At 49.2% G+C, this 12,861-nt stretch overlaps 1 protein-coding gene across 1 annotated transcript; it reads left to right on the forward strand.

Moving 5' to 3' along the window:
- The first annotated feature begins 651 nt into the window (after positions 1-651).
- Positions 652-11,498, forward strand: LOC119091748 (uncharacterized). Its single transcript, XM_037214616.1, has 8 exons — positions 652-1,172; positions 2,532-2,628; positions 3,112-3,159; positions 4,603-4,707; positions 5,684-5,779; positions 9,177-9,297; positions 10,621-10,738; positions 11,368-11,498. The coding sequence occupies exons 2-8, from the start codon at positions 2,538-2,540 to the stop codon at positions 11,416-11,418; spliced, it is 630 nt and encodes a 209-aa protein (XP_037070511.1). The 5' UTR covers positions 652-1,172; positions 2,532-2,537; the 3' UTR covers positions 11,419-11,498.
- Positions 11,499-12,861: the final 1,363 nt, after the last annotated feature.

Consider the following 12,861-nt stretch of genomic DNA (forward strand, 5'->3'; position numbering starts at 1 on the left):
AAGATCTCGCGTGGTCGGGCTGCGGTTCGCGCCAGCCATCACCGCGAGGCACCAAAGTACACCAGCGGGCTCAGTCAACGCATCGCGGTTCAGTGCAACGTACACTTGTTCCGCTTGCCACGGTATGGCTGTGCGGGCCCGGGACGAGTTCGTTTAGCGATCACCGCAGAGCGACTCAGGCACTGCGCATCTGGGTCTCAAACTTGACCCGTTACTCTCCAGTTTTAAACAGTCACTCGCTTTTAAAAACGCCCCCATAACAAATCAAGATCAATTACAAATTTTATACGAGTCAGTTTTCTGCCGGCAGTCATCAACAAACATGGCAAGGAATCGTCCCCCCCCCCCCCCGTGACGTGAGGGCCGCAGAACCCCGCCTTCTTTGGCATGTCCTCAAGAACCTACTCCAGGGTGGCCACGGTGAGGAATACCCCGAGCGGCCGAGCTCTACGGCTTACATACAGTTTATGCCAGAATGGTCCAAGCCTTTCTATTGCGCAAGTGCACCACCTCTGACCTTGAAGGATGACCTTGAGAGGGCAGCACTTTTTGACGGACTAATTCTTTCTGTGGTGAATACTCTGACAATTGCAAGTTTAAAACCGGCGGGTGGTTTTGGGGGGTGATGTGGTGTTTCCCGTCCTTTGAGCACGTGTTTGACCTTGAAGGGTCACTTAAGAGGCCGGGACACTTTGACGGACGCTAAGCTCTCTTGCTTGCGAATGTTTTGATGTTTTCAGTTTCAAATCGGCCGATAATTTTTGGGTGGTACGGAGTTCCTCGTCCTTTGAACCCGCGTTTCACCTAGAAGGGTGGCCTTGAGAGGTCCGGATTTTTTGACGGACGGGTGGTTCTTGCGCTGGTGAATATCTTTATGCTTGCAGTTGTCAAATGGGCCGGGAATTTTTGGGTGATATCGAGTTCCCCATCCTTTTGACCCAGAGTTTGACCTCAAAGGTCCCATAATATTGAAAAACAAAGGTTATTTTCGATGTTCTCGTGCATAATTGACTTTGAGACCCTTTTTCAGAGAAATCGGAACTCGTTGCTGAATAAATCGCCAACTTTACGAGCATGCCAGCTGACTAACCAGGCCGATCGGATGCTTGGAGGTCCTGGACACAAGTGGGAAAGTCTGATATTCAAACATCGACACGTCTGAAGCTCTTCAGGTGGGATGTTGGGGGAAACATTTTTGAGGTTTGGGTATTTTGATTGCATGACAAGATGCTGTTGATGCCAGTCGTTGAAGAGTGGAGCATGCCAGACATCTACACTTTTCGAGACCAAAGGAGTTCAAAGCCGGGGAGAAACCAGTTTGATGGCGAATTGCAAGAGTAGGATTAATAGTTTTTCAGTGCATTCTCTGTTCAGTATCTCTCGTCCCCAGCTCACCTTGTGAAACTAGGCCCCTGGGCCCTGTGGCAGAATATTGGTCCAGAGACCATAAATACTGATACTTATGTATTACCTGATGCTAAAACATTGCCTTTCACCCTTTACAAAATATTAGTTATTTATTTTGCAGTGGGTATGCAGGCAATTTTGATCCATTGTAATTTATCCAGTCAACATGTGGGTTTCATGATGCATGACAGGTCTATAAATGGACATTTTATTGTAAACTGAACAGAGCTGATGCATGCTAAAATATGTGACCTTTTTGGATGAAATCAATTGTCCCATCACTTGTGTTCCTCCTATTGCCTGCTTAAGTGTTGTCTGAAAGTTAGTTCTGTCTATTGGTTTAGTGTCATAAAAACTACATTTCAAAGATAAAGCCTATTCAAATAAAAAAGTATTGTTTTGTGAACTGTTAAGCATAAAAGTAATGTTTCACATTGGAAAGTACTGAAGCAAGCATCAGATATGATGAAATAAGCTTATTTATAACCATTGGTAATTGGTGTGCTCTCAAGTGGAAAAGATTGCTGTAGACAATATAACTTCTGTAGAAAATATGCACCTAAATGCATCATAGTTTCACTGTGTCATGAAACATGTATACATGATTTAAGAGACATTGCTAAACTGGCAGTGCAAAGATCCCTAACACTCACTTGTAGTGCTTCAAACTCCCAGTGAGGTGTTTTTGGCATTTTTAAAGTTATTTGATTACAATTGTCATTTCAGTAATAACTAGTATCTATGTCTGACTTCTTGTATCATATCACACCAAACATTATTTGCATTTGAAGCTGGCATAGGTTGCACAATATTGAAAGCCCATTGACATGTAACCTTGAATACTACATGGGCAATGAGGGTGGTAGAATTAGAATGCCTTATCATTGTGTCATGCATGCCAGCATGACCTTGAAAAGCTGCACAAAGTAATTGCAGATAATCTTTGCAGTGTGTGTCTCAGAAACTAGAGGGTATTAAATCTTAAAAGGGGCAGGGCTGTGAGCCTCTACAGGTGATCTTCAAGATGGCTATTTCAGCTTGAAACCCTACACAATGTGGAATGCTTTATTTAATGTGAATGGGGAAGGGATGGTCAGTGTCTAATCTGGTCTGCCCTATTCCAGTCACAAATGGATGGCACATGCCCACCTTTGAAAGCTGAGGATGAGGAAGGTCCCTGTCCATCTGGAGATGAATGCACTCAAACATTCTTCCCAGGTGGTGAGGATTTTTCTGCTGTATGCTTGTGTATAAGCTTGCTTGTTCATGCATGTGTGTGCATGTGTGTAGGCATGTGGATGATAGTTATTGGGTTTTTAGGATGTGATGGTTATTTGAGCCTGTGGTAAGTATGTATACATACATACCACTACACAAAGTCTCTGTATCCCCCATGTTATGGCCATGCTCAACATTGACCCCATGGAGCAGTGTCTGCTTCCCAAGGTGTGCTAGCAATCTCAGTTCCCAGTTGGCATTTTCTTACTTCTTTGTTTATGAATGTCACACTGTTCTCCAATTTTACATGGCCCTTTCTGCTGTTAATTGCGCTGCCCCATTTGAGTCAAGTAATTGTGAGAACTTTTTGTGAACCAATTGTGAGAACTCTGCTTTGGTTGCCAGGCCTGCTTTGGGTGGCTAACAATTGATTGGAAGAAGATGACCAAGCAGACAACTAATTTGATTCTAATTCACACTTTACAGATGGTACTCTGGACATCAAGCCGGACCCGTTGACCTTGTCACCTTCAGGTATGAGCATTCAGGTTTGGAATGCATACAGTGTTAGCTTAATCTTTTTAATGAGCATTTCTCACTGGTTTTATCTTGAGTACTTGAGTTTTAGGATGCACTAACAAATGAGATCATAAGGGCGCGGAATGACCTCAGTTGTTGGCATACCCCAAAACTCCAACCATCATCATCATCAGAATCATCACCTGTAATACATTTAGTTAGTGTGCATGCACAACTCATATACTTCCTTTGTTCAGTTCAGACATACTTTAAAACACTCCTATGTCCATCACTCTGTGGCACAGCTTTGTGCTTGCACAATACAGCAGAGCAGTCTGCTGCACCCCACGTGAATTCCGTAAAGGCGTTTCTGTTTTGGCATTCATGCAGCAGTGCTAATATGTCACTTCCTAAACTGATGCCAGCAGCTGGGCCGGAGTGGTGGGCCGATGTTGGGCTGCTGTTCGCTGCAGTTCATTCTTAAACTCCGCGGAACTAATTGATGAGGTGTCATGAGTGAACACTTTCTGTTATATTAGGCTTGCTACTTTGACGACGAGACCAAGGTCTCCGAAGTTGCTGCAAATCGTTATCATGGGGAACCACGATGGCATGGTTATCGCGCGGAAACAGACGTTCATAGACCCTTCACACATTACGGAATGTTGTGAATGTACTTACGGTTGAAGGCATTGCACCTGTCACAAAGTTTTTCGAATATGGTCTTAATAACGCAGGAAAAACTCGTTGTGGAGTATTGTTTCAGCCTACATAGGTTGAGAAGCATGCAATGCCCGCGACTGTGATGCTGGACGTAATGCTCTCACTGGCGTCCGTAGCGAGCCTGATGGTAGATGGTTGGCTTATCATACAGCGACCCAATCATGGAACGAGCTACGGGGCGCCATGTTTAACGTCGTGGCATGCATCGAGGTCGAAGCTATCGTTGCAAGCAATCGCGCTACTTAATATATGTTATGAAACCCGTGAAACGACATCGAGGAGGCGTGCGATAGTACAAATAGCAGGCTACGGCGTGCGATTCAGAACGAATGAGTTCAGCTGCAGGGAAGCACCGCCAGCGAGAGCCGTCTGGGCCTTCGTGCGCTTCCTGGTGCAACACGGCGAGAGGCTACCGCTGCCGCTGGCCGAGCGCGTGAGCGATGCGAGCGGCCCCCGCCCTTCGATTTGGTCCCTGTAATCGCATTGATTCTCAATTTATTTGTCCCCTCATTCTGATTTGTCCCATCAAAATTGAGGTGTGGCTACACACATGCGTATAGTACCGTGAGCTTGCTCCCTGTGCTCCCATTGATTCTCAATTAATTTTTATCTGAATTCTACTTCGCCCCTCTATTCTCGAGGACGTGTCCACGCGCATGCCTGTAGACCTCAAAAACCGGCCCTCCAGCATGTAAAACACACGCACGTACGCGGACGACTGCGCTGCTATTGCAGGAGCAGCTCTGAGCGACTCTGATGGCTGCTCGGAGGCTCCAGCTGCAGACCACCCGGACCCGCCTGACGCCAGGGATGAGTGGCCGGCGCCCGTCGCCTCGCATGGTGAGTAGGCTTGTGTGTCGGGACCTGTTGTGGTTTCACACCAGCCCCAACCGCTGCCCTTGCAGCAGGCCCGCTCGTGGGGTCTAGCGTCAACCGGGCAGTGATTTTGTGGTGATATGCGCCACAGCACCCCGAAAATGAGTTTGATGAGATTCTGTGATTGAACGCTTGACTTCTTTGGCACGGACACTGGTGGAATCCATGCATTATAGATGTGCTGGACCAGACAGCAACAATTTGGCCCGCGACGTAGGGCAAACGCCATTAGGACAAGCATGTGCAAAAGTAGCGGCGATTCCTTCATTATGCACGGAGGACTCAAATAATGCATCTCACGTTCACTTCCTTCACTTTTTCACGAGCATCTTGCTCGTGAAAAAGTAAGGCTCTAAATGACGCAGGGAGTCTGAACATCGTTTACTTGCTTGATTCCACGTGCACCAGACATGAGTTGGCTCCGTCAGCAAACGTCGCGTGTCTCGTCTTCAGGCCTGGCTTGGTCCAGTTGGTGTCGGCGACATCTGTGTCACGTGACTCCCTGAAGGGCTCCCGACGCTCGACCACGCATGTTGAATGCATGCTCGTACCTCCAGTGTGGAGATCATGTGAACATGCTGGAAATGTCAAGTTTATTAAAACCAAGTGATAATCGGCCATATTTAACTCGCAATATCTGTATCGGGTTATAAGCCACCTCACTGGGTTGGTTGTTGATACCACCATCGCATGAAGCTGGAATGTACGTACATAATTGGTGGTTGCTGTTTTCCCGCGCCTGACCAGAGGTATTTGTATTGGTATTTGTTGCCTTCACCCAGGAGTTTGGTCACCAGCTGTGCATACTACAGCAGCTTGGTTGCCACCTGTCCACACTACAGCGGCTTGGTCACTAACTGTCCATACTACAGCAGTTTGGTCACCAGCTATGAATACTACAGCAGTTCGGTAACCAGCTGTCCATACTGTTGTTTTCCAGACGACGCTCCCGATGTCCAGCCCGATCCGTTGGCGTTGTCTGCCTTAGACGAGGATCTGCTCGCAGATACCAGTCCCCCGTCATTCAGCAAATCTGGTGAGAAGACCGTTGGGCTTATATCGGCGATCGTGATGTCCCATATAATCAAATTCTGAAAGTTTGTGCCGACTGAAACAATCAAATGTGTCAAAAATAGAAGTTGTTGTCGAACAATTTCTAAGAAAACTGAGTACTAGCTGATAGAGCATGTCGCACCCTGCAATTTTCAGCCGTGACTCGTAACGGCGTCGGCCGTGACGACGTGGCGTCCGTTCGTTACGTATCATTGCGCCTGTTTCTCACAAGGTATCGCCAAAGCGCAGCTGGACAACGAAGCTGAATGTAACGTATCACGCTTTGCCTCCGTCCCAGCCCATAACCGGGCGGCGCTGCTGACCACCAGCTGTCGTAGTGGCTGGATGGCGGACGGGTCTCGATGGCACATGGACATTGCTGTAACGTAAAATGGTGTGATAGAAAGCAGACTTTGATTTGTAATCGCTCATTGACAACAGGGTGGTTTTGTTGTGATAGTGGAGGTACTTTCGTAGGTTGTATGCCGAGAATGGGTTTAAGGGCCCTTAAACTTTAATATGAACTTGTGGTTGATGCCTTTGCTATTTATGAGCAGACTGGAAATGTGCTTTCCGGGGCTTTGGTACCCTTTGCCATTTCGTACTCGTTGAGGATTAGTTTTGATCGTTGCGGATATGCTTCTGCCTAGCGTCTTTTATTTGATATTCTGTCTTCTGTGGTAGTTGTTGGCAGCGCCACCACTTACCATCAAGCTCACTACGCGGCATTAACTTACGGTTTCTAGTGTCGTGCAAGCCTGGCGCCGTAAATATCATTCATATTAGGATATAAATTGGTGATGTTTTTTTCACGCCGATTATTTGACTCTCGTGGCGAATTATGATTAGGAGCACCACCGAACGCATTTATCAGAATAGTAATTGTTATAATAGGTCGCAATAATATAATATAATATAATATAATAGTAGGTTACAATAGGTCCGGGCAACGATCCATGCTTTCGCCGTTACTTACCTGCTGCGTGCTGGGTTATTTGGGCGATCTTCCTTTTTTTGAAGAGTGAGGAAGCGACGCATGTGGCCGCGCGCCCTGTTATAAAGCACCAGAGACTGCGCGGGCCATGTTAGCGCTCTGAGGCCACGGCGCGACCGGGTTTCGAACCTGGGCTCCCCCACACGGCTGCCGAAGGCGCTAACCACTCGCTCGCCATGTTTCCGTTTTGAACGAGTCGATGTGTTATTACCTTATGGTCACCAATTTTTTTTCACCAAAGCTGACGTGGTGACGTATGATATTGCAAGTTGGATTTGCTTTGCTATGTTCGTCTTGATGCTAATTGTTGTTTAGCGCCACACCCAGGATTCAGATGTGCTGTTTTGTGCGGTGAAGCACCTCACGTGAAGAGTGCTTTTAAACTTGCAGTGACGGGTGGCGTGATAGTTGCGGACGTTTGCGGTAGCCACTGAGGAGTGGCGACAGGCATTCCTACTAGACGTAACTCATTGAAACATTGTTTGTAAAGGCACGGCGTCTGTTTATCACACTTCGCCGCACCTCTTTGGCATTTCGAATTTCCACAATGTGATATGAAAGCTGTACACACACCCGCCATTTTTTGGCAACGTTTCGAAAAGCCGCAATCTGGCATGAAAGCTGAACACACACCGCGCCAGTTTTTGGTAGCGCATCGAAAGCCCGCAACCTGACGTGAAAGCCGGACGCACCGCACCAGTTTGCGCCAGGTTTCGGCAGCGCATGGAAAACCGCAATCTGACGTGAAAGCCGAACACAGATCATGTTGAGTCAGTCTGTATGTCCCCTCGGGCTGTGTCGCTCAGCTGACAAGTTTCCACGTATGCTGGATGGTACCTGTGTCGGCACTGTAAGGTGGTGCAGCAGGACATTCGCACCCTCCTATCAACCTGGTATGGGGTTTTCATTTTACCAATAATATTATGCCGTCGTGGACAACAACTGATTTTTATAGAAGATGATTGGTGGGGGACTGAAGCCCTCCTCCTCATATCATACCAAGGGCTGAGGAGGGGGAGGGCGGGGGGCGGGGGGGGGGCTATCACCAGGGCTGGTCCACTGCAGGTTACGCCTCGGGTTACGACCTTGTTACAGCCCCCAGTCACGCCGGGGCGCCCGAGCCCCGCTCAGCTGTGTCGGTCGGTCATGTTGGGAGCCAGCCGCACCAACGGCTGCCTTCGCCCGCCACGAACGCAGTGCGAGGCCGCGAGGGACTTCGGATATGGCTCTCGGCCCTGTCAGACGTCTCCCTTTCGTTGCTCGCGGACATCGGTGATTATGTGAAATGGTGCCAAAGGATGCGAACCGGTCTCGCTGCACTGCGCATGTCTTGACATGCATTATTTCTCCATACCCAGGCTGCAAGCCAAGTCACTGGTGGCATTTCGCGTGGCGGAACGCCTCCAGTGAATAAGAGTAAGACTTGAAGGGAATGTCCAACGTTTGAAGATATTTAAGCAAGCATTAGATGTGATGAGATGAGCTCACTTTAACTGTTGGTATGCTTTTGAGGGAAAAGGCTACTCTATAGAACACAATTTCTCTGTTTAGTTAATATGTCCCTCACACGTCATTGTTTGATTACGGCATCGTACCGTGTACAACATTGATTGAGAGCCAATTCACACCCGTCGCTCTGGAAAATGTGCTCACGAACGCCGTACATCAGTGACTCGACAATAATATTTTTCGTGACCTTGATCGCCGCACGGCCAACGGAATGCAGTATTTGAATGACGTAATTATGGTGTCATGGACGCCTGGCTTACCATGAAATAATGTCTCCGAAATAGTCTGCCCATCTTCGCGGGCGTGTAGACAAGGAAATATACGGTTTTAGGTGACGAGAAGGCAGGGCTGCGAACTGCACTGAATGATCTTTGATATCGCTATTGCAGTTCAAAACACCATACAAAGGTGGAACACTCCCTTTAGGACTTCATAATGAGATACTATTAAGTTATACGACAGGGGGTAATTTTTTGCGAACATTCTTGGTAGATGTTGGGAAGCGCTAATAAACGTTCTTTTGCTGCATTTGTCCGCCCCGACATAATCTTAAGGTTTGATCCGAACCGTTTGGATGGATGGATTCTGGGTTCGAAGCTCACACTAAGCGTGCTTGCTGTGTGCGCCCTGACCCTTACCGTCGATCGCGGTTCCAGGTTAACGGCAAAATTTGGGGGGCGAAACTCCAATATGCCGCAAGCTTGGTACGGTCCGTCCCGCCATTGCGCTCATCGCAGTGGGAGGCGCCTAGTGTTTTCAGTTTCAGCGCCTAAACATGAACTCGGATGATGTCCCGCGCCATGTTTTGTGAAAGCATATGCGGAGTGCTGGCGGATGTGCTTCATTGTCTATCATTGTCCGTTTGTTTCCACTTCAGCCAAGCTCCGGTTTTCGGTGGAGGAGGGGTTTCGCCGCGGGACCTGTGTGTATCAGGCAGAGGACGGCCACTCGTACCTCGTGAGGTACAGGCCGAGGAACTCCGGCCGCCTCTATCTCAAGTAAGTACCGGCTTGTTTTACAAGTTTTTTTCCGCGGTAAAGTTTTTTTTCCGCTTCGTAAAGAGATCACGTATGGTTGTTTTTTATGCGCACGATGTCGTTCGCTTGGTGGTAACTGCGAGCGGGCTTGTAGCAGCTTAGTTTGCCACGTGAAGCTTTCAAAGCTTAACCCAGAGCGCTACTCTCATGTCGGACGATTTTGATGCAGCAAACGCGAATGCGCTTCTAACGCGTAAATGTATGGTTAGCGATAACGTTCGTTTGCTCACATGGCGGTGGGTTATGGAATCTCGGAGCATTTCTTTCCATGTTAGCTCTTTAAAAACAAGTGACGAGTGATTACGAGCGGAGTAAGTCGTCGAATGAACCATCCGAGGTTGGCCGCCTTTTGCCGGATCCGGTTTCCCATTATGGACTTCGGCTTTGCTCGGACGTTTTCGCGTCTTTCGCGGCCAAATGACTGACTCTCCAGCTTTGCATGGGCCATTCGACGAACTGGAGGTGGGCCAACTCTGGGAATACGCTTGTACAGCGTGGAGCATTTCACTGCTGATGCGGCTTGTGGCAACTGCCGTTGCGACGATCTAATCAGTCGGCGATATTGACCGCGCTTTAAGAGTTTGGGGGCCGTCCATAAATTACGACCCGCCTTTTGGCCATTTTAAAGCCCTCCCTGGTTATGCGCTGGTTACGGTGGGCAGCCCACTCCCCCTTGGTTACGCCAAAATTTTCCAAAAAACCAAAATTTTCTCTCGATCTGGGCATTGACATCGTGAAGATGGCAGCGGCCAGACAGCTCTGGCTCATCGTGGCGCAGCGGAGAGAAAACATCACACGCACTTTTCTGCCGGTGGTGGCGCTGCAGGCTCACGTTAAAACACACGCCTCGTGAACGACCCCCGCGTGGGCGGCGTAGCTCCGGACCAACCCCGGCCCGGGGCGTGCACGAGTGTGACGAGATGGGTCTGGCGGGGATTTGATAATCTTGGCCAGCAAAACGAACCGGCGGCCCTTTGCGGATGTCATCAGTGGGAAACGCGTGGTAATGACCTCCAATGGCTACCTCTCTTCGCACGCCCGCACTGTGCGTGGACCTCGCGCCTCTTGCCCGCCTACGTTATTGTGACAGGTCCGATCCCCATGCGATCTGCGTGTCCCACAGTTGACCGAGCCGATCACAGGTGCAGATTGGTAGGAACGCGATTTGAATGCTGCAAGGTGCCCGCTTACAGATGTGCTCTTTAGCTGCGAGTATGGAGTGTGGGCAAGTAGCGTTTCATTTTAGTGTTGTGCCATGGCGCTGCGTTCTGTCTGTTTCCGCAGGTGCTACTACAGCGTGGGACACAACGGCTTCCAGTGTCCGGCCACGGCGACGGTGATGGGGTCGTACCTGCTGCGACGGCGGATGCACTCTCACCCCGTGCTGCCGCTTGATCTACAGGTCAGCTTCAGCCCCCCCCCCCCCCCCGTCTTGGACTGTTTAAAGTGACCGTTTTGGACGAAGCCACGAAGCCTTAACAGATCGGGTCGACGCGTGCGTTTAAAGTGACCGTTTTGGACGAAGCCACGAAGCCTTAACAGATCGGGTCGACGCGTGCGCGATCCGAGTAAGTGGATTTGCAATTGTTTCGCTGGGTGCAGTGGCCGGCTTTCGTGAGGTTATGTTTCTTTTAAACTCCGGCCATTCCTGTCCCACTCCCGCCCCACCCCACAGCAATTAAGAGAATGTGCAAATGGGTCAAACTAACGCTGAAATTGTTATTTTTACTTTCAATCCATTCACATTGCCTTAAGACCCTCTAGACCCTGGACCACTTCCTGTAGTCACGACCGCCGCATCTGGCCTAGAAGAGCAGGAATTCGGCGCGACGAAATCCCCTCATCCTACATGCTCAGTTTTCGACACAGCTTTTTTTCTTTTGTTGCATCGCAAGCATTGTATCGCAAGCAATCTTTGTCGTTGTTTTTTCCCAACCGACCCCTCCGCGCAGGAGAAGTGATGTCTGAGAACGCGACGTGACGGGTTGACTTCGGCCCACGCTGGACACGCGCCTCCGTCACCTCCGCCAGGTGCGTCGCAACGCGGGTCGCGATGCGGCAGATCCTGCGGGCGAACCCTGACGCGCCGAACCACAACATATTCCAAGCGATAGCGCGGGGTGCCGCGGGCGAGGCGCACCCGTGGTCGGCGGCCCGCCAGATGCTGGCGCGCGTGCGCAGGGAGCGGGTCGCGCCCCCGCCCGAGACGCCCGCGCAGGCTGTGGACGCTCTCCAGGCGACCGATGCCAGCACGCGGCGGCACGTCGCCTTCTACGCCCATGTCGGCGGCGAGGAGGTGCGTTTTGATGTTTTGTGTTGTTTTTCGTGGGACTTTTTATGCCTCACGGTGAGAAGGATTGGGAGTTAGCTGTTCGGCCCGCGGCTTGTTGGGCGGAAGGCACTTATGTTGACAGATCGTCAAAGGTAAACATTGTACGTTTCGTGGGAAAATGTGGACAGATCGTCAAAGGTAAACATTGTCCGTTTCATGGGAAAATGGGGACAGATTGTCAAAGATAAACAATGTCCGTTTCGTGGGAAAATGTGAACAGATCGTCAATGGTAAACATTGTCCGTTTCGTGGGAAAATGTGGGCAGATCGTCAAAGATAAACATTATCCGTTTCGTGGGAAAATGTGGACAAATCGTCAAAGGTAAGCATCGCGTCCGTTTCGTGGGAAAGTCCGTGGTTTAAACAAAGTGGAGGCAAAATGGGCATGTTTAACTCTACACGACAAAGTCAGGATATCAAGCCCTTTAACATGCGTTTGAAAGGAATGGAGCTTTGGAATGCCATCTGGTAACGGTGTGCGTTCGAAGGTGCGCTGACTACCCTGGTCATACGGCGTCCATCCGTCTTCTTGAAATGTCAAGTCGACAGCTGTTTCAGATGTTAATTTGAAATTTTGTTCACCCGTTCACAACATTTTGCTCTGTTGCCTGTGTTTTGGTTTCGTAAGACTGCTTGCAGGTTTATGATTGTTAAATGCCCTTAACCGAGCAAGGTTATCTTTAAAAAGCCACACCTCAGAAACCTTAGCGATATTGGTTTTAAGCTGTGCGTGTGTGCTTACGGCACGTTTCTTCCCCACGGCCTCCTCAAGCCGAAATGATATTGGTTAGTTTGAAATAATGTGAATACTACTTTGCAATGATGGCATTTACAGCTGACGTCATTCTGACGTCATTTGCGTGTGCTTTGTCAGTGCCATGACCGCAATTCGAGGCTGTCATCGCGTGCGCAAACAATGTAAAGAAAGACAGCAGAGTCCCGCACTTTAACGCCGGGGTGCTGATACTTAGTGGCGTAAGTTTTCCGGTTGGTTGGGTCAAGAGGAATGTAATTATATTTTCGGACACTTGTCACGAAAATGGAATTGCTCTTACTGTAAACGACGCACATGCGCGAAACACGATGTTCCAGAGCTAAGTATGGGAAGTTTTATATTAGGCCGTAGATTACCTACAGATTAAGGTTCGTGCTATTTGCGGTCTGCGATGTGCATTTTCTGCTGAGTTCCCGGT

This window comes from Pollicipes pollicipes, unplaced genomic scaffold (genome assembly GCF_011947565.3).
Source record: "Pollicipes pollicipes isolate AB1234 unplaced genomic scaffold, Ppol_2.1 Scaffold_1600;HRSCAF=1878_pilon_pilon_pilon, whole genome shotgun sequence".
Classification (NCBI taxonomy): Eukaryota; Metazoa; Arthropoda; class Thecostraca; order Pollicipedomorpha; family Pollicipedidae; genus Pollicipes; species Pollicipes pollicipes.